The sequence below is a fragment of the Ranitomeya imitator genome, chromosome 1 (assembly GCF_032444005.1).
Source record: "Ranitomeya imitator isolate aRanImi1 chromosome 1, aRanImi1.pri, whole genome shotgun sequence".
NCBI lineage: Eukaryota > Metazoa > Chordata > Amphibia > Anura > Dendrobatidae > Ranitomeya > Ranitomeya imitator.
Genome location: NC_091282.1, coordinates 960,281,853 through 960,307,430, shown reverse-complemented (window position 1 = coordinate 960,307,430; position 25,578 = coordinate 960,281,853). Strand labels below are relative to the sequence as shown.

Genomic DNA, 25,578 nt, shown 5'->3' with positions numbered 1-25,578 from the left:
AAAGGCTCCAGGGCGCCCAAGAAAGACCAGCAAGTGCCAGGACCGTATCTTAAAACTGTTTCAGCTGCGGGATCGGACTACCAGCAGTGCCGAGCTTGCTCAGGAATGGCAGCAGGCTGGTGTGAGTGCTTCTGCACGCACTGTGAGTTGGAGACTCTTTGAGCAAGACCTGGTCTCAAGGAGGGCAGCAAAGACGCCACTTCTCTCCAGAAAAAACATCAGGGACCGACTGATATTCTGCAAAAGGTACAGGGAGTGGACTGCTGAGGACTGGGGCAAAGTCATTTTCTCTGATGAATCCCCTTTTCGATTGTTTGGGACATCTGGAAAACAGCTTATTCTGAGAAGAAGAGGTGAGCGCTACCACCAGTCTTGTCTCATGCCAACTGTAAAGCATCCTGAAACCATTCATGTGTGGGGTTGCTTCTCAGCCAAGGGAATCGGCTCACTCACAGTCTTGCCTAAAAACACAGCCATGAATAAAGAATGGTACCAGAATGTCCTCCAAAAGTAACTTCTCCCAACCGTCCAAGAGCAGTTTGGTGCCCAACAATGCCTTTTCCAGCATGATGGAGCACCTTGCCATAAAGCAAAGGTGATAACTAAATGGCTCATGGAACAAAACATAGAGATTTTGGGTCCATGACCTGGAAACTCCCCAGATCTTAATCCCATTGAGAACTTGTGGTCAATCATCAAGAGACGGGTGGACAAACAAAAACCAACAAATTCTGGCAAAATGCAAGCATTGATTATGCAAGAATGGATTGCTATCAGTCAGGATTTGGTCCAGAAGTTGATTGAGAGCATGCTAGGGAGAATTGCAGAGGTCTTGAAGAAGAAGGGTCAACACTGCAAATATTGACTTGCTGCATTAACTCATTCTAACTGTCAATATAACCTATTGGTACTCATAATATGATTGCAATTATGTTTCTGTATGTGATATAAACATCAGACAAACACTAATAAAAACCAGAGGGCAGCAGATCATGTGAAAATATAATTTTGGTGTCATTCTCAAAACTTCTGGCCATGACTGTACAGAGCATGTTTACCCAGGTCATGTAGTCGGAGATAAGGAAGAGACATTGCAGAAAACAGAGTTAAGAAGTAGCCCAATGTAGGGGTGTGGTTCTCTGTGACTTGTAATGGAGTGCATGAGCTGACAAACAATTGGCCAATGGGGGGTACTTTTTTATTAAATAAAATGGTGCAATCACTGCCCCCTTGCCCAAAATTCACTGGGCTATAACTGTACAGATATGTACATATTAGTCCAATTAACCTAAGACCTCAGGTCACACTCTGTATATAACAGTTGATCCACAGAACTGCAAAAAGAAGCTCATGAAGTGTATAAAATAAATCAAATTTATTTCAATCCAATAAAAACACAAATTTGTATACAATGGATGCCTCATGAAAACGACTAACAGCCACAAACACATTAGCTTACATACAGGTATATACCAAAATAGGCAATGTAACCTTGTAGTACAAAACCAAACAACTCTAATAAAATATATTCAAGATATATGCCAATAGTGCATTGTTTCTAATAGTAGTCAGGTATTAGTATGTGACCTTTCCACTTTATTTTCTAAGCACTTTGCACTGCGACACTTTAGTACACCTCCAGAAGATTTTTTGCTAGTAACTGACTACTATTAGAAACAATGCACTATTGGCATATATCTTGAATTAATTTTATTAGAGGTGTTTGGTTTTGTACTACAAGGTTACATTGCCTATTTTGGTATATACCTGTATGTAAGCTAATGTGTTTGTGGTTTGTGGCTGTTAGTCGTTAGTCGTTTTGATGAGGCATCCATTGTATACAAATTATGTGTTTTTATTGGATTGAAATAAATTTGATTTATTTTATACACTTCATGAGCTTCTTTTTGCAGTTCTGTGGATCAACTATAACTGTACAGAGCACGTTCACCCTGGTCATCTAGTGGCAGGTAAAAAAGAGACATTGCAGAAGACAGAGTTACTGTAAGAAGTAGGCCCAATGTTGAGGTGTGGGTCTCTGAGACTTGTAATGGAGTGCCTGGCCTGACCCAGGATACAACCTACAATTATTCATTTATCCACCACCAATTACCAGAATGTGTTTCATGCCCATCAGAAGATTGGTGTAAAAGATGCACGTGTTTGACTCGGCCTAAAAAATGCGTATCAAAAATATGTTGCCAAAGATGCACGTGTGTGTCTAAAGGGCAAAGTGCAACATGTTTGTGAGATGCTGAATTAGAGAAAGCAGATCAGTGTTGGAGGAAAACCAAACAAGCTGACGGATGCTTGTGAAAAAATAAGTTTAAAAAGGAGTGCACCATCCGTAACTATAAACAAACCCGTGGCACAAGCTTCTTCATCTTCACCCATATACTGTGTATTACCAATAATATCCAAATGTTACAGTTGAAAATTGGAGTCGAAGTGAGGAGGTGTTGTGGGAGAGGGAGACACTGAATGTCCCTGTAACAGCCTGTAACAGCCTGGTTGTTTTTTAAAGACTGTGCAGATAAATCCAAAAAGGCCATTTGCACCACTGGTCATGCCCACAGCAGCAGGGGAAGCAAAAATCCCATCCTAACCACAACAAGCATGATCAGGCACATGGCAGCAAAGCACCTGACTTTGTTGTATGAACACAAGGCTTCATGAACAGTGTCTGCAGGTGATACCACTGCTTCTTCTGATGTTGTGCATGCAAGACAATCCACTGTCCATGGTGCATTTTAAGATGCCTCATGCCCTGCATCTTCAGTTGCAGACAAACTGAAATAGCACCATCAACAAGCATGTCCATGTCCTTGTCCCAGCGCAGCGTTCAATTGTCCATACCCCAGTCCTTGGAACGCAAGCCGAAATACTAAATTCACACATTTGTCATCTGCTTGCACTGGAAATGTTGCAATTTAGGCCTGTGGGAGACGTAAGCTTTCAGCAACCTGATGGCGGTGACCATCACAAGGTACTCGTTACCCAGCCACCACAATTTTTCCTGATCTGCCATCACGACATCACACAAGCAAGCACGTCTCCCACAACATTACCCGTGCCCTCCACAATGCTGTTATTGGGAAAGTCCACCTAACCACAGACACGTGGACAAGTGCTTGTGGTCAGGGATGGCACATCTCACTAACGGCACACTGGATTAACATAGTGGAAGCCGGGACTCAGTCCAACATTGGGATGGTGCACATCCTCCAAACCCCGAGAATTGCAGGCCCTACATCAATCTAGGTTGCCCCCACAGTCTACAGCTCCTGCACCTCCTCCTCCTTTGCGTCCTCTTCAGCCTCCATCTCCGAAAGTAACACATCAGTCACAAGCTGGAAGCGCTGCAGCACTTCCTCAGCCAAGCGGCAGCAGGCTGTGCTGAAGATAATATGGTGTGACAAGCCGCACAATGATGAAAAGTTGTGGACAGCTCTAAAGGAGCAGGCAGATCTGTGGCTTAAACCGCTTAACCTACAGCCAGGCATGGTCATGTGTGACAATGGCTGGAACCTGGTGGCTGGTGGTCGAGGCAAGCTCACACATATGCCATTCCTGGCAGCCCATGTGCTTAACCTCATTGTTGAACGTTTTCAGAAAAGTGACACAGAGGTGCCAGATCTGCTAGGATAAGTACGAGGCTCTGCATACCCATTTTAGAAAGTCAGCTAGAGCTTCATCTGCCCTTGGTTGATTCTGCAGCACTTGCAGCTTCTGGCTCACCGACTAATGTGTAATGTCCTCCCCATGCATTTGAACTCTACACTGCATATTTTGGAAATGATTTGTGAGCAGAAGGCATTTGTAGACTACCAGCATCAACAAGGCCATCGGTGTTATGGACCTGGTGGTTAGGAGCACCCGGAACGACCTGATGGTTAAACTCACACAGGACAAGCTCTGGGAAGTGGGAACTCTGCTGACCGCAACCCCTAATCCTATCACACAACTAGAAATAGCCGTGGAGCGTACCTAACATGACCTAGACGCCTCTTCACAGCCTAAGAGCTAACTAGCCCTAAAGATAGAAAATAAAGCCTACCTTGCCTCAGAGAAATGCCCCAAAGGAAAAGGCAGCCCCCCACATATATTGACTGTGAGTAAAGATGAAAGTCACAAACATAGAAATGAAACAGGTTTCAGCAAAGGGAGGCCAGACTTACTAAACAGACTGAGGATAGGAAAGGTATCTTTGCGGTCAGCACAAAAAACTACAAAAGACCACGCAGAGTGTGCAAAAAGACCTCCGCACCGACTCACGGTGCGGAGGTGCCACTCTGCATCCCAGAGCTTCCAGCTAGCAAGGAAAAATCATGATAACCAGCTGGACAACGAAACAATGAACAAATAATTAACTATCAGGGACTTAGCTTCTGCTGGAGTAGACAGGTCACCAGAAAGATCCAAGAGCGAGCTGAACCAGTACAAGAACATTGACAGCTGGCATGGAGTAACGATCTGAGTGGAGTTAAATAGAGCAGCCAGCCAAAGAATAACCCACGTCACCTGTGGAAGGAACCTCAGAAGCAGCAGCTCCACTCACAGCCACCAGAGGGAGTCCATGGACAGAACTCACCGAAGTACCATTCACGACCACAGGAGGGAGTTCGATAACAGAATTCACAACACATCGGTATTCAGTTCTTCACACATAAGATCTCAGGAGTTGATATGGATGTCAGACACAGGTAGCATCCTCCAGAACTTTGAGGAATTCACCAAGATGGTGATCGGCAATGATGCCATAATTAACATCTCCATCCTGCTTCTCTGTGTTCTAATATTAATAATTATAGTTATTTATATAGCGTCAACATATTTACAGTTTCAAACACAACAGTCCTAAGTACCGTATATACTCGAGTATAAGCCGAGATTTTCAGCCCAAATTTTTGGGCTGAAAGTGCCCCCCTCGGCTTATACTCGAGTCACGGTAGCGGTGGGGTCGGCGGGTGAGGGGGTGAGGGCGCTGAGGTATACTTACCTAGTCCCAGCGATCCTCGCGCTGTCCCTGCCGTCCCACGGGCTTCTGTGCTGCAGCTTCTTCCTCACTTCAGCGGTCACGTGGGACCGCTCATTACAGAAATGAATAAGCGGCTCCACCTCCCATAGGGGCGGAGCCGCTTATTCATTTCTCTAATCAGCGGTGCCGGTGACCGCTGATAGAGAAAGAAGCTGCGGCACCGAAGACCAGGCAGAGGGACAGCGCGAGGATCGCCAGGACTAGGTGAGTATGTTATATTCACCTGTCCACGTTCCAGCCGCCGGGCGTCGCTCCATCTTCCCGGTGTCTCCATCTTCCCGGCGTCTGCACTCTGACTGTTCAGGTCAAAGGGCGCGATGACGCATACAGTGTGCGCGGCGCCCTCTGCCTGATCAGTCAGAGCAGAGACGCCGGGAAGATGGAGGCGCCGGAACGAGACGCCGGGAGCTGCAATCAAGGGAGGTGAGTATGTGTTTTTTTTTTTTTTATTGCAGCAGTAGCAGCGGCAGAACAGATTAATGTGGAGCATCTATGGGGCACAATGAATGGTGCAGAGCACCGTATATGGAGCACATCTATGGGGCACAATGAACGGTGCAGAGCACCGTATATGGAGTACATCTATGGGGCACAGTGAACGGTGCAGAGCACCGTATATGGAGCACATCTATGGGGCACAGTGAACGGTGCAGAGCACCGTATATGGAGCACATCTATGGGGCACAATGAACGGTGCAGAGCACCGTATATGGAGTACATCTATGGGGCACAGTGAACGGTGCAGAGCACCGTATATGGAGCACATCTATGGGGCACAGTGAACGGTGCAGAGCACCGTATATGGAGTACATCTATGGGGCACAGTGAACGGTGCAGAGCACCGTATATGGCACATCTATGGGGCACAGTGAACGGTGCAGAGCACCGTATATGGCACATCTATGGGGCACAGTGAACGGTGCAGAGCACCGTATATGGAGCACATCTATGGGGCACAGTGAACGGTGCAGAGCACCGTATATGGCACATCTATGGGGCACAGTGAACGGTGCAGAGCACCGTATATGGCACATCTATGGGGCACAGTGAACGGTGCAGAGCACCGTATATGGCACATCTATGGGGCACAGTGAACGGTGCAGAGCACCGTATATGGAGCACATCTATGGGGCACAGTGAACGGTGCAGAGCACCGTATATGGCACAGCTATGGGGCACAGTGAACGGTGCAGAGCACCGTATATGGCACATCTATGGGGCACAATGAACGGTGCAGAGCACCGTATATGGCACACCTATGGGGCACAGTGAACGGTGCAGAGCACCGTATATGGCACACCTATGGGGCACAGTGAACGGTGCAGAGCATCGTATATGGCACACCTATGGGGCACAGTGAACGGTGCAGAGCATCGTATATGGCACACCTATGGGGCACAGTGAACGGTGCAGAGCACCGTATATGGCACAGCTAGGGGGCACAATGAACGGTGCAGAGCACTGTATATGGCACAGCTATGGGGCACAGTGAACGGTGCAGAGCACTATATGGGGCACAGCTATGGGGAAATATGAACGGTGTAGAGCACTATATGGCACAGCTATGGGGAAATAATTATCTATTTTTACTTTTGAAATTCACCGGTAAATGCTGCATTTCCACCCTAGGCTTATACTCGAGTCAATAAGTTTTCCCAGTTTTTTGTGGCAAAATTAGGGGGGTCGGCTTATACTCGGGTCGGCTTATACTCGAGTATATACGGTAATAACGATAACAATACAATAATTAAACAGAAATCAAACTACCCTGCTTGTGACAGCTTACTATCTACACTAAGTAACAACGATAACAATAAACCCAAAAAAAACCTGCAAGTGACAACTTACAATCTACAATGAGGTGGGGGAGAAAAAACTACATGGGAACATATTTACAGTGATGTATTTACAATGATATTACTGAGGCTTGTCAAAAGTCTTGGAGGACTGAAGACAAGGAGGAGGAGGACACCATGGTCAGTTGTCCTCTTGGTGAGGACATGAAAGTATCGACTGTTAGCAGTCTTGCACACATGGCTGAGTTTGTTTGGGCTGCCCATTCTCTATTGTGTGATGAATATCGCACATACATTCCCCGCTTTGCATTGAACGGCTTCTCCCCTGATGACTGAGCCGAGAGAAACGTGTTGGGAGATACAATTTGGGGATGACTAGGTCAGGATCCTATATGAACCTAAACACAGGGGTATTGTGTGGACGTTAAAGCCCCCCCCCCCCCGGAAAGTTGGAAATTCATGGACCCTGTTAATCCTGGTAGCGAAGGAAGAAACGCAGATGGGTGAGACTGTTCCTTTATTTCATTAATCACCTAGGCAACAAGTTTATAGGCAATTGGTCACTCTTCTGTCTGTTTGAGTGTATTTGGACACTGATGTCACTTTCAACTGGGCCTAATGGTAGCACTTGTACGGTGCAATTCTTGGGATTTTTTTCTATTACGGCTTCTTTATTATGCCTTATTGTTTGCAGTACTTTGAATAGGTGTCTGCTAGTATGCTAACTGTGTGGTGTTATTTGTTATTAATCTATGTATACTGGTGGAGTTATGAGCCTCAGGATTTTACTATTTAAATTATGAATTAAAAGTTATGTTTTAAATAACTTTTTGACAATTTACCTTGCTGTTTAAACATTGACAATTCTAGACCCATGCTACAAGGAAAACTTAATATCTCTTATTCCACAGGCAGACAGGTGTACTTCTGTGTTGGAGGACCATAGGGCCCTTCTTGCTGAATCATTAAAAAAATTCCCATCTGAAAACACTGGCAGAAGAGGTCACAGTTTGTTGGCCAAGCAAGGAGTACAGGTGAGAGAGACACAACTCCGATCCAGCAGAGGCAGTGGAACACTGACAAAGTTCGGGGAGAATTTTCTCAGACCTTCCTATCGCCCTGGCCCTGAGTCGTGGGGGACTCTCACAAGGAGTGCTTTGGAAAAATGCTGAGGGAGTACCTTACTGACGTCATCTGTCATTCCTCTGTGCCCTTTTATTATTGTTTTGCAAAGCTGAACACGGAGCATGAACTGTCTCTCTACTGCGAATGTGTGCTGTACTCATGGTCATGGAGTACATGGTGCCTCGCTCTCTGGCCGCTTTTATTGGCTGGAGCAAATGCATTCGTTATACAGAGAAAGAGTACAACACTGCCCAAGTGTTCACACTCTGCTCCTCAGGCTTTTTATGTGTGCAGTGACTGCCTCTAGGCAGAAGATGATGATGGTGGTAGTAGTAGTTGGAGCATTTAACACAGTCATGAAGCAACCATAACAACTTGAAAGAGAAGTATTTTTAATGAGATACCATACTGTTCTATATGTGGCCTGTATTTTTTAATATTTTAAACTAAAATAGTGAACCGAAATAGGGTAACAGACAGCAAATAAAGCTGAATGTGGGCCTGAATTTCCACAATTTGTACATCAGACATCTGACAGCGATAACACACTGCCAAATGTGGCCTGTATTTTTTTAAATGCAAAATAATGGCATATATAAGTAGAGCATGAGACAGCAAAAACAGTGGAAAACCGGCCTACAATGCCCAAACTTTGAGCACGCAGATATATGAGGCCTGTCACGGAAATACCACACTGCCAAATATGTGGCCTGTATTTTTAGATTAATGCAAAATAGTGCTGTATATAAGTTGAATAACAGACAGGAAAAAAGTGGTAAACCAGCCTAAAATGCCCAAACTTTTAGCACGCTGATATATGAGGCCTGTCACGGAAATACCACACTGCCAAATATGTGGCCTGTTTTTCTAAAATGCAAAATAGTGCTGTATATAATTAGAGTAACAGACATAAAAAAGTGGGAAACCGGCCTACAATGCCCAAACTTTGAACATGCACAGAAATACCACACTGCCAAATATGAGGCCTGTTTTTTTTAAATGCAAAATAGTGCTGTATATAATTAGAGTAACAGACAGAAAAAACAGTGGCAAAATGGCCTAAAATGCCCAAACTTGGAGCACGCAGATATATGAGGCCTTTTTTGGTGAATTTAAAACACACAAAAAAAAGTGGCACAAGGCTAGCACACACAACTATGCTACGTATGCCTGACAAACTATGATTTTTAAACAGGCCTCAGTCTAACAGGACACACTGTATATTTTTTTTTTTGGGGGGGTGAATTTTTTGGGGAAAAAGAAAATACAACTAGGTATATAGTAAGGAAGCTGCAGCAGCAGCAGACAGTTATGGAGCTTTGGGAGGGATGCAGTGGGAGCAGTGTACGCACATACAGTGCCTGCAGGCCTTGCACTGATGTTGATATGCTGTGCCCTGCCTGCCTAGTGCTGCAATATCGGGACCCACGAATTAGCCCTAAAACGGACTGTTGGTTTCTCAGGAGTTGTGGATTTAACAGTTGCAGACCTACAATAACTATAAAAACCACGATTCTGACCCTCGACAGCAGCTCTCCCTACTCTCACTGAATCCGGAGCAGAATGCGGCGAGCAGGGCGGCGCCAGATCTCTTATACTCAGGATGATGCTGTGTGGCCCAGCCAATCACTGCACGACCACAACAAAGATGGCTGCGGTGTTTCATGCCCTGGCAGACAATCCCTGCAGCGTGATTGGGTCTCTAAATTCTGCCAAAAATGCAAGGTGCAGACAACATTTACCGCCTAATAATCCCAAAAATGCTCGCTGCTCGGCAAGTACACTGATACTCAGGCGAGTAACGAGTAGTGGCGAGCATGTTTGCTCATCACTAATGACCACACTTGCTTGTATCTGTCTTCACTGATGCCTATGTATGTGGCAGGATTATCGGGAGCATACATTTTTTTGAGCATGCACATTAGCTTTCAACTCAGCTACTTCTCCGCTACTACAGTTTCTCAACTGTGTTTCATTAAACATTTTGCATCATTTGGTGCTTATATGCTCCTTGTTTCCCCGGCACATTAAAACTTTAATGCGGTCCGTGATCATAAATCAGATGAGAGGAGCTCGGAAAAATAGAGATAAGAGCTGCAAAGCATCAGAACAAGCTCACTGATGAATTCTCACTTTACTTATTCTGCAACAAGTAAATTTAACACAGAGGCTATGGATAGTAAACAGTGCATTTTTTATGAAACACAATTGCAAAAATGATTTTAAGCTCAAAATATATGCATTTACGTAAAAAAAATTACCCCCAAGTTGGACAACCCCTAAATGAGATGAATCATGAACTTGTGCAGTCTCCTGGAAGACATTCTATCATAGTACCACTTGATGAATATTTTTATGACCGTACAGTATCTTAATGCAAACAGAATGGATAAATATAAGGAATGGGGCCAAATAAAGAAAAAATGGAAACATGGGAGAAAAAGTTGCAATGAAGGAGTGAAACGTATCATTTGTAGTATAAAAATATAGATGAATATCTCCATGTAAACAAGAACATGTGATTTCCTAACAACCCATTTCGAAAGAGAAATTAAAACTCATATTATCCTAAATTACACTATTTTCCAATTTTTGAAGACTTAAATTTTGTATATTAATGTTGGTAAAAGATATGCAGGAGTTAGATGTATCACGTTCTTTAAATGGGTTTTCCTGCGAACAAAAGTTAATTTTAATCAATAGATTTTGGAATAATAATAATTTCCACAATTGGATGAGTTTAAATAAAATGTTCTTGTGCTGCGGATCCACAGCAAAATCTGCAGCGTGTGCACATACCCTAAATGTGCCCCTGTTATGTACTATGTAATGGCCATGTCTGACCGTACAGGAACATGGTCTGATCACACCACATCTCCTGGCCAGGGGAGGATGTAAAGGAGAGTGTACAGACATTACAGTAGGGGATCGTAGCTAAACTATAGTCAGACACAGTTATATTTTATGTGTCACAATGAGACGCCAGTCACTTCTATGACACGGCAATGTAGCAGCGACTTTGAGTGAATTTTGATCACAATACAACTACAGTATAGCGGCAACAGTTGTTGAGTAGCCATAGCCTAATACTAGCATGTTCTAGTATGAGGATAGTCTAAGCATAGTCCATAATGACAAAGATTGATGAGGAAACAGAGGTGTTTTAAAAGCTGCTGATTTTTAAAGCTGCTGTTTAACTACAGACAATTTTGAGTAAGAAAAGACACTTTCCGGTAATCCAGTAAAACAATACATTACAAAGATGTAAGACATAAATTCCATTGAACGCTGGCAGAAATAAAAATACCTTGGTGGCATGTAATATTTTCAAGAACCTGACCGTGCAGCGATATTGAAGTTATACAGTAGTTTAAAGCAAATCTAATACTCCCATATAATCAGGCAAATCAATCTATCATGTTACCCTTGAGAGTAATTACAACTAATGTAACCGTATTTCTTAGCTGACAGTAGATTTTTTTAATGGCGAATTCTCTATGGCACACAAGCTGAAAGCACATTTGTAACACAGATCTTTATAATTGATGAAGTAAATGAACATAATTTTTCTATATCGTTTTAAGTACAAGCTTCCAATTACATATGTATTTAGGCATTGTTTAAAAGGAATAATTGTAGATTTCAAATTTTAAATTGCGTCTGATTGAACAAGCAAATGTGATTAGTCTAAGTAAAAAGACCTACACCTTGGCGCATTGCGTGCCCCCACAAGGAACTGCCAGGAGACATCATAGTCATTCATAGAAGGAATCTGATGAAGGATTTCCACAGCTTCAAGCTCGTTAAGGTTGTATTGTGTTTTGCTTTTAATAAAGTAAATGGACAATGCAAATTAAAAAAGCCTAAAGAACCTAGAGGTTAGTCATTAAAGAAAACCCATCACTAGATCAAGTGGTCAATTTTTTTTCTCTTATTGTATTACTGCTGCTCCTCTGAGTTTTTGTTTTCCTAAAATCTGCCATATCATTCCAGATATAAGGCCATTTTTACTTGGAGCTCATTTGTATGGTCTTTATAAGTGGGGCGTGGCTCATACAATTTTTTGGGGCATGTCATTAGACTGCTTGAGCCATGAGATTAGGCTTAGAGATTGAGATTAGGCTTGAGCCATGCCCAAACTAAAGCTCTCAATTCATATAAGGGGTGCAGTGATCATATCGATAATGATTCTGTGGCTCAAAATTTATACCGTTGAGCAGGGAAGAACAACTAATTACATTTTTGCCACCAAAAAAATTTTTAGCCACAGATTTTATATTTTCATACTGGGAAATGGGTAAAAATGAAAACAAAATTAGTCACACAATTTCTGCTGATTGTAGCAATACCTCATATGTTGCTGTACATTACTACTTAACAACATGGCAAGATTAGAGACTAACGAAGCGTAATTTGACTCTTGGAGCATAGACTTTTCTAGAATAATTTGCAAACTCCATATACATATAAGTTCCAGAAGAGCAGAATTCACCCCTTAGGTGACCCCCTTTTTAGAAATTACACCCCTCTGGGAATTTATCTACAGGTGTGATGATTTTCACTCAATGCATATTTTCCAGAAATAAGTAGTAGTTGATGTTGCTGCATGAAAATTCCAAATCTGCCATTGTATTGATTATATATTGCAATGCCCATATGTTGTAGTGCCCAGCATCATTCCCAGCTTGTGCTTCTGGAGACATGCTCCCGTAAATTAGGCATGTTCTCATTGCTACAGAAATGCTAAACATGTGACATTAAATGTGGTTTAGGCACACTGGGGCTCGGAATGGAGGGGGAAGTTTGGACTTGGGAGTGTAAAATTCCCTGGATTTCTTTTGAGGAAGCGTGGAGCAATAGCGCTTTCATGAGGGTTTGTGCAACAAGTAACGCGGTATCAGTTTTTATTGGCAAATGATGGACCTGAATTGGGACTTGCTTTTTTGTGGAGTGAGTTGAAGCTTTATTGTGAACATTTTACATAACATTTAGATCACATTTATTCTATGCTCTATGCTGGCACATGACATTTTTTGGTCGTTTTCTATACTGATTTATGTGAGGCAGAATAAACAAAAGCAGCTATTCAGAAATAGTTTTTTAGTAGTTTTATTATGTTGTTCACGTGTGATAAATGTGATAAGGCAACTTTAGTCTTTGGGTCACTATGATTACAGCGATGCCAGATTTATATTTTTTTATGTTTTCCTGCTTATAGAAAAAATAATTGCTTTTGTAGCAGTGTATTCTGAAAACTATAGCTTTTTTATTTGCTGACATTTTCAGCTAATTTATGTTTTTTGCATTTGACTTTTCAGATTTTGTTCTACTTTTTGAATACTTTTTTTGTTTATTTCTATATAAACATACATATTTTATTGATCTAAGTATTTTTTCTATCATTTTGTGATTTTTTTAAAATGTTTGCAAAATGAATTGCAATGCGTTATACATGTCATTATACTGACAGAAGCCTATTAGACCATGCTCCTGACATGGTCTAAGCAGGCCACCATTGTTGCAAGACCCATATGCCGTAATGATGACCTTGGGTTGCCATGTTGATTATCGGGCCCTTGTGCATATCAAAAGAGAGGAGCTCCCTCTCCTAGCCTTCTAAATGTTGTGATCGATATCGATCACAGCATTTAGGGGCTTGAACAGCTGAGCTCCTGGCTTGCAAATTGACCTGATATCAAATGTCTTGAAGGGATTAACTATTCTATGTAATTTTATATAACTAAGGCCGGAGTCACACTACAGCGAGATACGGCCGAGTTTCGCAAGTTAAAAACAAGCTCTGGCACCGGCACTCCTGGGCGGAGCATGCGGCTCCATGTATTGCTGTGCGGCCGCACACTCTGCTCTGGAGTGTGGGTGCCAGAGCTTGGTTTTAACCAGCGAGACTCGGCCGTATCTCGCTGTGTGTGATCCCGGCCTAAGTTTAAGACTATTATGCCTGTAATCCATCTGCAGATTATTATTTGACTAGTTACATTATTACATTCACAGATGCATAAGGCCTTTATTTATCAGTTAATTTCTTCCCAAAATGAAGGTTGTCCATTTTTGCGCTTTTAAATTTTTCCTCCCCTTCTTACAAGATCCATCTTTTTTTTTCTGTTGAAATAGACTTGAACCTATAATTGCTTGTGCATTAAAGCTGTAAATAGCAAAAATCACAGCCTCCTATAAACGCCAGCCACGGTATGGCTTTCACAGTAGTATCATGATAGGTACTGAGGTCTTTAGTAGACTCCCAGCTGTCATGCCAACTCATAGGCGACCCACGATTAGATCACGGGCGCAACGATGTGGGCGGTTCAGTGCACTCACCGGAACATGCTGTAAATTCTGCTGTCACAGATTGACAGTGGCATTTAATATGTTAATAGCCATGGGGTGAGCTCAGCTGTTAGAGTCAGATGATGTTTACTTAATACAGCTATCATCTGGTAGCAATGATGCGAGCTAACTTTCTGAGCCAGCATCAATGGTGTGGAGCCGGCAAATGACGTACTAGTACATCATATGTCAGTAAAGGGTTAATCATTTTATTTCTATTATATAAACTATTGAAATTGCATTGCTTCTCTCTAGGGTTGAGCAAAACGGGTCGACCATTTTCAGAAGTCGCCGACTTTTGGCAAGGTCGGGTTTCATGAAACCCGACCCGACCTCTGTGTGGGGTCGGCCATGAGGTCGGCGATCTTCTGAATCTGGTATCGGAATTCCGATACCGAGTTCCGATATGTTTGCAATATCGGAAATCGGTATCGGAATTCATATTTAAGTGTAAAAGAAAGAATTAAAATAAAAAATATTGCTATACTCACCCTCTGACGCGCCCTGGTACTAACCGGCAGTCTTCCTTCCTTAGAATCAGCGCTTGAAAGACCTTCGGTCTTCTTATTAGGTATATACTCACCCTCAGACGCGCCCTGCTTCTTTCCGGCAGCCTTCCTTCCTAAGAATCAGCGCTTGAAGGACCTTCGGTGACGTCGCGGCTTGTGATTGGTCGCGTGAGCGATCACATGGGCCGTCGCGCGACCAATCACAAGCCACGACGTCACCGAAGGTCTTTCAAGCGCTGATTATAAGGAAGGAAGACTGCCGGTTAGTACCAGGGCGCGTCAGAGGGTGAGTATAGCAATATTTTTTATTTTAATTTTTCTTTTACACTTAAATATGGATCCCAAGGCCTGAAAGAGAGTTTCCTCTCCTTCAGACCCTAGGAACCATAGTAACCCATTGCAATGCATTGGGTTTCGGGTTTCGGCCGACCCCGACCCCGACGTTTTTATAGGATCGCCCCAATTTCACTCGACCCGACTTTTGAGAAAGTCGGGTTTCGTGAAACCCGACCCGATCCTATAAAAGTAAAGGTCGCTCAACCCTACTTCTCTCACCTCTCTTATAACACTCTTGTTTTTCTTGAATTCAAGAATAAAATTGTAAATGTGTGGTCCATAGATTCACCAATTTCCATATTTGTAGTCATAACTAGTGTTGAGCATTCCGATACCGCAAGTATCGGGTATCGGCCGATACTTGCGGTATCGGAATTCCGATACCGAGATCCGATACTTTTGTGGTATTGGGTATCGGTATCGGATCCATAGGGATGTGTAAAATAAAGAATTAAAATAAAAAATATTGATATATTCACCTCTCCGGCGGCCCCTGGACATCACGCTGGTAACCGGCAGGCTTCTTTGTTTAAAATGAGCGCATTTAGGAACTGCGAATGACGTTGCGGCTTCTGATTGGTCGCGTGCCGCTCATGTGACCGCCACGCGACCAATCAGAAGCCGCGACGTCTTTCGCAGGTCCTAAATTCCTAGAATTAGGAGTTTAGTGAATGAGAATGACGTTGCGGCTTCTGATTGGTCGCGTGCCGCTCATGTGACCGCCACGCGACCAATCAGAAGCCGCGACGTCATTCGCAGGTCCTAAATTCCTAGAATTAGGAGTTTAGTGAATGAGAATGACGTCGCGGCTTCTGATTGGTCGCGTGCCGCTCATGTGACCGCCACACGACCAATCAGAAGCCGCGACGTCATTCTCATTCACTAAACTCCTAATTCTAGGAATTTAGGACCTGAGAATGACGTCACGGCTTCTGATTGGTTGCGTGGCGGTCACATGAGCGGCACGCGACCAATCAGAAGCCGCGACGTCATTCGCAGGTCCTAAACACGCTCATTTTAAACAAAGAAGCCTGCCGGTTACCAGCGTGATGTCCAGGGGCCGCCGGAGAGGTAAATATATCAATATTTTTTATTTTAATTCTTTATTTTACACATTAATATGGATCCCAGGGCCTGAAGGAGAGTTTCCTCTCCTTCAGACCCTGGGAGCCATCTGGATACCTTCCGATACTTGGTGTCCCATTGACTTGTATTGGTATCGGATATCGGTATCGGCGATATCCGATATTTTTCAGGTATCGGCCGATACTATCCGATACCGATACTTTCAAGTATCGGACGGTATCGCTCAACACTAGTCATAACTCTTTTTAATGAATTATGATCTGCTACCAAGATGCTACGCTCCTGAGCATTAAGTTTTTTTTTAAATAAATCCACCATACTGTTCCTTTGATACAACCGTTTTTATTTTAGTGCCATTTTTATGGTCTTACCCAGGGGGGGCATAGATCGAAGGGTAATAATGCAGAGCAGCCTTTAGACAAGTCCTAAGAGAATCCAGTGAGCCATGCCCCTTTAGTAAAAACCATAAAAATCAGTACTAAATAAGAAAGCCCATATCGCTGGTACTGTATTGCAGATTTTAAAAAAATGTAGTAATCACGCTAGCAGCAGAAATATAATAAAAAAGAAAACTGGTCACTTCGGACTAGGTTACATGTCCTCTTCAAAGAACTCTGAATTCTCGATATTACATTTTCATACAAATTTCTTTATCCTACTAAATATCTTGCTTTCTTTTGGCCTGTCACATTATTTTTCACCCATTCCTGCCATGTGTCTTATTAATGGTAAGCAGGTTGCTCCTATGAATTGCCTTGCTATTACAATGAAGTGACCTCTTGTGAATGCCAGCTGTGTATTATTGTGACACCTTGCTCTAACAGACAGGCTTAAAGATAACTCCTACCTAGGGTCATTTAACTCCAGTGCTGACTATAGCATGAAATAAGCTCCTTGAAATGTTTTATTTCCACTGCAGTGATGCTGAGGATTCCTTGTTACTATTTCAGCAATGATAAATAATCATGGATGGTCAACTCAAGATAAGAGCACCAGTTCTCTGCTAATTTTACATGCTAAACAACCCTTATAATGAAAATGTATTTTATGATCTAACAATTAAAATATTAATTTATTATAACATATTTAATGTTTAACATAAAGGTTTCAGATGAGACAAGCAGGTTATGGGATATAGCAGAAATAAATAGCATGCGGAAGCATCAGAATACAGATTCCATAGTCTTACATTGTATGGCCACGTTCACACGCTCAGTATTTTGTCAGCATTTGATACCAGTAAGTCAAAACCAATAGTGGGTGAAAAATGCAGAAGTGGTGATGTGTTTCTATTATACTTTTCCTCTGATTGTTCCACTCCTGGTTTTGGCTTACGAATACTGATATCAAATACTGACCAAATACTGAACTTGTGAACGTGGCTTAAAAATGACTTCTGGCTCTCAGGCCTCTTTCACACGTCCAGATAATTCCGGTACCGGAGAAATCGGTACCGGAGTTATCCGTGTCCGTGTGCTCACGTAGCAAATCAGTGTGGCACACGTGCGGCAGTCATGTGCCGCCCGTGTGCCGACTGAGGACCACACGGACCGTGCAGGAGACAGCGCTACAGTCCTTATTGTGGGAATAAAAGGACTAGAAATAGGAAAAACCCAATGTGGCTAAACAAAGAAGTAAGACAGGCAATTAACAGTAAAAAGAAAGCATTTGCACTACTAAAGCAGGATGGCACCATTGAAGCTCTAAAAAACTACAGGGAGAAAAATACTTTATCTAAAAAACTAATTAAAGCTGCCAAAAAGGAAACAGAGAAGCACATTGCTAAGGAGAGTAAAACTAATCCCAAACTGTTCTTCAACTATATCAATAGTAAAAGAATAAAAACTGAAAATGTAGGCCCCTTAAAAAATAGTGAGGAAAGAATGGTTGTAGATGACGAGGAAAAAGCTAACATATTAAACACCTTCTTCTCCACGGTATTCACGGTGGAAAATGAAATGCTAGGTGAAATCCCAAGAAACAATGAAAACCCTATATTAAGGGTCACCAATCTAACCCAAGAAGAGGTGCGAAACCGGCTAAATAAGATTAAAATAGATAAATCTCCGGGTCCGGATGGCATACACCCACGAGTACTAAGAGAACTAAGTAATGTAATAGATAAACCATTATTTCTTATTTTTAGTGACTCTATAGCGACAGGGTCTGTTCCGCAGGACTGGCGCATAGCAAATGTGGTGCCAATATTCAAAAAGGGCTCTAAAAGTGAACCTGGAAATTATAGGCCAGTAAGTCTAACCTCTATTGTTGGTAAAATATTTGAAGGGTTTCTGAGGGATGTTATTCTGGATTATCTCAATGAGAATAACTGTTTAACTCCATATCAGCATGGGTTTATGAGAAATCGCTCCTGTCAAACCAATCTAATCAGTTTTTATGAAGAGGTAAGCTATAGACTGGACCACGGTGAGTCATTGGACGTGGTATATCTCGATTTTTCCAAAGCGTTTGATACCGTGCCGCACAAGAGGTTGGTACACAAAATGAGAATGCTTGGTCTGGGGGAAAATGTGTGTAAATGGGTTAGTAACTGGCTTAGTGATAGAAAGCAGAGGGTGGTTATAAATGGTATAGTCTCTAACTGGGTCGCTGTGACCAGTGGGGTACCGCAGGGGTCAGTATTGGGACCTGTTCTCTTCAACATATTCATTAATGATCTGGTAGAAGGTTTACACAGTAAAATATCGATATTTGCAGATGATACAAAACTATGTAAAGCAGTTAATAAAAGAGAAGATAGTATTCTGCTACAGATGGATCTGGATAAGTTGGAAACTTGGGCTGAAAGGTGGCAGATGAGGTTTAACAATGATAAATGTAAGGTTATACACATGGGAAGAGGGAATCAATATCACCATTACACACTGAACGGGAAACCACTGGGTAAATCTGACAGGGAGAAGGACTTGGGGATCCTAGTTAATGATAAACTTACCTGGAGCAGCCAGTGCCAGGCAGCAGCTGCCAAGGCAAACAGGATCATGGGGTGCATTAAAAGAGGTCTGGATACACATGATGAGAGCATTATACTGCCTCTGTACAAATCCCTAGTTAGACCGCACATGGAGTACTGTGTCCAGTTTTGGGCACCGGTGCTCAGGAAGGATATAATGGAACTAGAGAGAGTACAAAGGAGGGCAACAAAATTAATAAAGGGGATGGGAGAACTACAATACCCAGATAGATTAGCGAAATTAGGATTATTTAGTCTAGAAAAAAGACGACTGAGGGGCGATCTAATAACCATGTATAAGTATATAAGGGGACAATACAAATATCTCGCTGAGGATCTGTTTATACCAAGGAAGGTGACGGGCACAAGGGGGCATTCTTTGCGTCTGGAGGAGAGAAGGTTTTTCCACCAACATAGAAGAGGATTCTTTACTGTTAGGGCAGTGAGAATCTGGAATTGCTTGCCTGAGGAGGTGGTGATGGCGAACTCAGTCGAGGGGTTCAAGAGAGGCCTGGATGTCTTCCTGGAGCAGAACAATATTGTATCATACAATTATTAGGTTCTGTAGAAGGACGTAGATCTGGGTATTTATTATGATGGAATATAGGCTGAACTGGATGGACAAATGTCTTTTTTCGGCCTTACTAACTATGTTACTATGTTACTATGTAGTTAAGCGCTATCCCCTGCGTGTGGTGCTGAAGCCGGCATTCATTCCTTCTCCCCTGCAGGGGAGAAGGAATGAAAAATCAAGGGTTTTTTTCCCCTTAAAAATAAAGTTTGTGAGTCATCTCCCGCCTCCCATCCCCTGTGCACCAACCCCTTCCCCCCCCCCGCTTGCCGGGAAATACTCACCCAGCTCCTGCGATGTATGCTCTTTATCAGCAGATGATTCCTAGAGGACTAGTTGTTTCCTGCCATATAGTCCTGCTGCTCTGTGTGACCACGCCCCCACCATTGATTGGCAGCTTTCTGTCAATGCACTATGTACACAGTAAGCTGTCAATCAGTCGCGGGGGCGGAATTATACAGAGATCAGCATTAGGCTGCTGTCACACTAGAAGTATTTAATAGTATTTTACATCAGTATTTGTAAGCCAAAGCCAGGAGTAGAACAATTAGAGGAAAAGTATAATAGAAACATATTCACTACTTCTGCATTTATCACCCACTCCTGGTTTTGGCTTACAAATACTGATGTAAAATACTGACCACATACTGCTAATGTGATGGCAGCCTTAAGAGAACTGTTAGAACTGTTAGATCTGCAGCAGATAAAACAGTAATTGTATCAAAATGACAGTAAGCTGCCTAGTAAGTAACACATAGCTGGAATCAGAGTCTCTGCCCATACATCATGCTTCTCTCAATTCACATAGCAGAAAACAGATTCTCTTTGAAGCAGTTTCAAAAATAACAAGAACTGTAACTTAATATCAGAAAAGTCAAGAAGATTTTAGTCCAAAAATAAATGCTTTGAAAATAAGTAAACATATTTGAGCCAAATGTTTGCGCTGTACAAAAATTGTACAATGTTTTACCAACCTCTACACAAAGATATTTTGGCAGAAATGGCTTTAGAGGTTCACAGGAAGTGGAGACTTTATCAGAGGTTTCCCTGTGGTAATTTGGTTTGGAATCACCTTAGATACATTGTTATATGTAATAAAGAATTTAAAGGGGGTTATCTAGGTTTGATACAAAAGTTTTCAGCCACTCCATGTGACTCATTGCACACTGTCAGGATTCTGCCGTGCCAAAACCATGATCGGATAGTCATGTGACTGAAATTATGCATATTCCCAACTACATGCCAACTAGACACGCGCGGCCTCACTCCGTACAAGTCGATGGAGTGAGGCCAAGCATTTCTAGTCGGAATAAGGCCGGAAGTTTGCATATCGCATGACCTCCCGGTATTGTCATCAGTAGTGGAGAATTCTGACGGCGAACATTGTGTCAGCTGTGAGGATTCACAAGTCTACAGTCACATAGAGTGAGTGCTGACTTTAACGCCAACCTTGGACAACCCCGTTAAGAATGTTTCTAGATATTTAAACTCAAAGAGCACTAAGCGCTAAATGTAAAAAGTAATGAATATTATATTTACTTACAAACCGCGAACTTTGCAGGCAACACATAAGATGTAAGAACAGCACAAATAGAATGATGCCATTTTTTTTTCTTTTTCTCTCTTCCAGTTTTCACTTTCTCTGAAGTGTTTTAGGAAGAAGCGACAGATGTGCTGCAATGGTTACATAAATTATTTGACTGGACTGAAATGAGATACTAAATCTTGTTTGATCTCGGAAACTCTTTGCAACAATTAGCCCAAGATGAATTATATCATGAAATTTCACAGGCATTTTCAAAGAACAATCCTTCTGCTTGCCACTTTTTGCATGGTAAGCATTGTAATTTCCGCCTATTATTTATACACGGGATATAAACAGGACAATGACATTTCTGAGGCTACAATGGAAATAGAGTGCGGAGAAATTGAATCTCTGCCATATAAACTTTTAGAACAGAGAACTGGAAAACCCTCTCTTTCGTTAAAAATGGAACCTATTGTCTTGGTTTTTATAGAGAGTCAATATTCTCAACTTGGGCAAGACATTATTGGTATTCTGGAATCCATTAGATTTAAGTTCCATGCAGAAATAGCTCCTGGAAAGGGTGACCTTCCAGCACTTACAGAAAATCGTGTTGGAAAATATGCGCTTATTATATATGAAAATTTTATAAAGTACATTAACTTGGACACATGGAATAAGGAACTTCTGGATAAATACTGTCTTCAATATGGAGTTAATATTATTGGTTTTCTTAAGGGCACAGAAAACAGTGTTCAAAATTTTCATCCCAAGGGCTTCCCATTTACAATCCACAGCAATATGGCAGTGAAAAACTTTTGTATTAACCCCAACACACCTTTGCTTCATATTACAAAACCTTCCAAAACAGGCAAAGGTCTTTTACTTGGAAATGAATGGACAGTTTTTGAGGTTAACAACTCACAATACCAACCCATCGTTTTTTCAAAAATAAAGATGCCTGTTGGTGTCCAACCACAACTTTCTAAAATATCCTTATTTACAACAATTATTCATGACCTGGGTCTTCATGATGGTGTTCAAAGGATCTTCTTTGGCAATAATTTGAACTTTTGGTTACACAAGCTCATTTTTGTGGATGCTTTATCTTTTCTTACTGAGAAGAAATTCACCCTCTCCCTGGATCGCTTTATTCTCGTGGACATTGATGACATTTTCGTAGGCAAAGAGGGGACTCGAATGAACAGCAATGATGTAAAGGTAAATCTTAGTTTATATCTGTATATGCTTGAAATCTGCAAAGAAATAAACAAACTTAGGAAATACTGTACATTTACACATATCTATTGTTGCAACCCAAGATTGTACAATTTTTATCAGAAACTTCAACATTAAATTGTTGTTTTGTTTCGATGCTTGCTTGGCTCTTTACAGCATGTTAGTATTTATTATTTCATGTTCTATTGCGATCTTCAGATTTATGATATTGGAAAACTAAGCTATTTCGAACAAAAGAAAGAATATGGTGTACGCAAGCAAAATAATTTAAGTAAGTCACATCTGGTCATACACATTATTAAATATTAGATGAAGATGACAATATTTATACTTTTAGCTGGTTATCTAATAAGTCTGGAGGTAGCCTTGTGGTCTCAAAAAGTATGTCACAAGAAGCATACGCCATGTTGGACTTTAGCATATGGTTTCTTTTGAACTCTAGGAATGTAAATTCATCATAGATTATTCTCATTATTATAACCATGAGCAATCAGCCTGGTGATCATTTTTATAAGGGAGTCAGGTGAGGCACACCTTGACGTCATAATCTCATATATGGTCAAAGACTGTAAGTAGCAATAAATGAATAAGATGAGACAACCTTTATCTCAGTTTACAGGGGGTTGTACAAGTAATAGCTGACGAGCCTGAAAAAGTAGGCTAGGTTAGTCCTACAGAAGACATTCCATATTTATTCCACAATGTCAGAGCAATCTGCCTACATTAATTTGCCGTTGAACTATAAAGAAGAATTGTTGTGAATTCTGTTGTCAAGCTCCCTCCTGTGGTCATGAATGGTACTTCGGCTGGTTCTGTCCATGGGCTTCCTCTGGTGGTTGTGAGTGGGGCTGCGGCTTCTGAGTTTCCTTCCACAGGTGACGAGGTTAATTCGTTAGCTGGCTGCTCTATTTAACTCCACTTAGATCTTTGCTCCATGCCACCTGTCAATGTTCCAGTATTGGTCTGTTTATCCTGGATCGTTCTTGTGACCTGTCTTCTCCAGCAGAAGCTAAGTTCCTGCTTGTTTTTCTCTTGTTTGCTATTTTTCTGTCCAGCTTGCTATTTTGATTTCTGTCTTGCTTGCTGGAAGCTCTGGGACGCAGAGGGAGCGCCTCCGCACCGTGAGTCGGTGCGGAGGGTCTTTTGCGCCGTCTGCGTGGTTTTTTTGTAGTTTTTGTGCTGACCGCAAAGTCACCTTTCCTATCCTCTGTCTGTTCAGTAAGTCGGGCCTCTCTTTGCTAAATCTATTTCATCTCTATGTTTATGATTTTCATCTTAACTCACAGTCATTATATGTGGGGGGCTGCCTTTTCCTTTGGGGAATTTCTCTGAGGCAAGGTAGGCTTATTTTTCTATCTTTAGGGCTAGCTAGTTCCTTAGGCTGTGACGAGTTGCATAGGGAGCGTTAGGAGCAATCCACGGCTATTTCTAGTGTGTGTGATAGGATTAGGGATTGCGGTCAGCAGAGTTCCCACGTCCCAGAGCTTGTCCTGTATTATTGTAACTATCAGGTCTTTCCGTGTGCACTTAACCACCAGGTCCATTATTGTCCTAACCACCAGGTCATAACAGTACAGGTGGCCCAAAGTATAAATGCATCTCAATAGAGGGATAAGAGAAGTTCTGAGACCATTTTTTTTCTTTGCAGTGTGTTTTGCCTTTCTTTTCCCCTAGACCTCTGGGTGGTTCAGGATACAGGTGTAGAGATGGACATTCAAGGTCTGTCCTCTTGGATGGATAATCTCACTGCAAGTGTACAAAACATTCAAGATTTTGTGGTTCAGAATCCGATGTCAGAGCCTAGGATTCCTATTCCTGATTTGTTTTTTGGGGATAGATCTAAGTTTCTGAATTTCAAAAATAATTGTAAATTGTTTCTTGCTTTGAAACCTCGCTCCTCAGGTGACCCTGTTCAACAAGTGAAAATCATTATTTCTTTGTTACGTGGCAACCCTCAAGACTGGGCATTTTCCCTTGCGCCAGGAGATCCGGCATTGCGTGATGTTGATGCGTTTTTTCTGGCGCTTGGATTGCTTTATGATGAACCAAATTCAGTGGATCAGGCAGAGAAAATCTTGCTGGCTCTGTGTCAGGGTCAGGATGAGGTAGAGATATATTGTCAGAAGTTTAGGAAGTGGTCTGTACTCACTCAGTGGAATGAGTGCGCCCTGGCAGCAATTTTCAGAAAGGGTCTCTCTGAAGCCCTTAAGGATGTCATGGTGGGATTTCCAATGACTGCTGGTCTGAATGAGTCTATGTCTTTGGCCATTCAGATCGATCGACGCTTGCGTTAGCGTAAAGCTGTGCACCATTTGGCGGTATTATCTGAGCATAGACCTGAGCCTATGCAATGTGATAGGACTTTGACCAGAGCTGAATGGCAAGATCACAGACGTCGGAATGGGCTGTGTTTTTACTGTGGTGATTCCACTCATGCTATCTCCGATTGTCCTAAGCGCACTAAGCGGTTCGCTATGTCTGCCACCATTGGTACAGTACAGTCGAAATTTCTTTTGTCTGTTACTCTGATTTGCTCTTTGTCATCCTATTCTGTTATGGCATTTGTGGATTCAGGCGCTGCCCTGAATTTGATGGATTTGGAGTTTGCCAGGAGCTTTGGTTTTCTCTTGGAGCCCTTGCAGTATCCTATTCCATTGAGAGGAATTGATGCTACGCCTTTGGCCAAGAATAAGCCTCAGTACTGGACCCAATTGACCATGTGCATGGCTCCTGCACATCAGGAGGATATTCGCTTTTTGGTGTTGCATAATCTGCATGATGTGGTCGGTTTTGGGGTTGCCATGGCTACAGGTCCATAATCCAGTATTGGATTGGAAATCTATGTCTTTGTCCAACTGGGGTTGTCAGGGAGTACATGGTGATGTTCCATTTTTGTCAATTTCGTCGTCCACTCCTTCTGAAGTCCCGGAGTTTTTGTCGGATTACCAGGATGTATTTGATGAGCCCAAATCCAGTGCCCTACCTCCTCATAGGGATTGCGATTGTGCTATTAATTTGATTCCTGGTAGTAAGT

The 25,578-nt window shown here is 42.2% G+C and overlaps 1 protein-coding gene across 2 annotated transcripts in view; it reads left to right on the top strand.

Moving 5' to 3' along the window:
- The window catches only part of LOC138656666 (bifunctional heparan sulfate N-deacetylase/N-sulfotransferase 3-like), an 857,911-nt gene that overhangs the window by 115,818 nt on the left and 716,515 nt on the right, over positions 1 to 25,578 (top strand). Inside the window, exons 2-3 of one of the 2 annotated variants that reach the window (XM_069743762.1) lie at positions 7,746 to 7,868; positions 21,411 to 22,526. In XM_069743762.1, the coding sequence (XP_069599863.1) occupies positions 21,546 to 22,526 (981 nt within the window). In that variant the 5' untranslated portion in view covers positions 7,746 to 7,868; positions 21,411 to 21,545. The remainder of the gene's footprint in view (positions 1 to 7,745; positions 7,869 to 21,410; positions 22,527 to 25,578) is intronic. The other variant, XM_069743761.1, reaches the window with a different exon arrangement.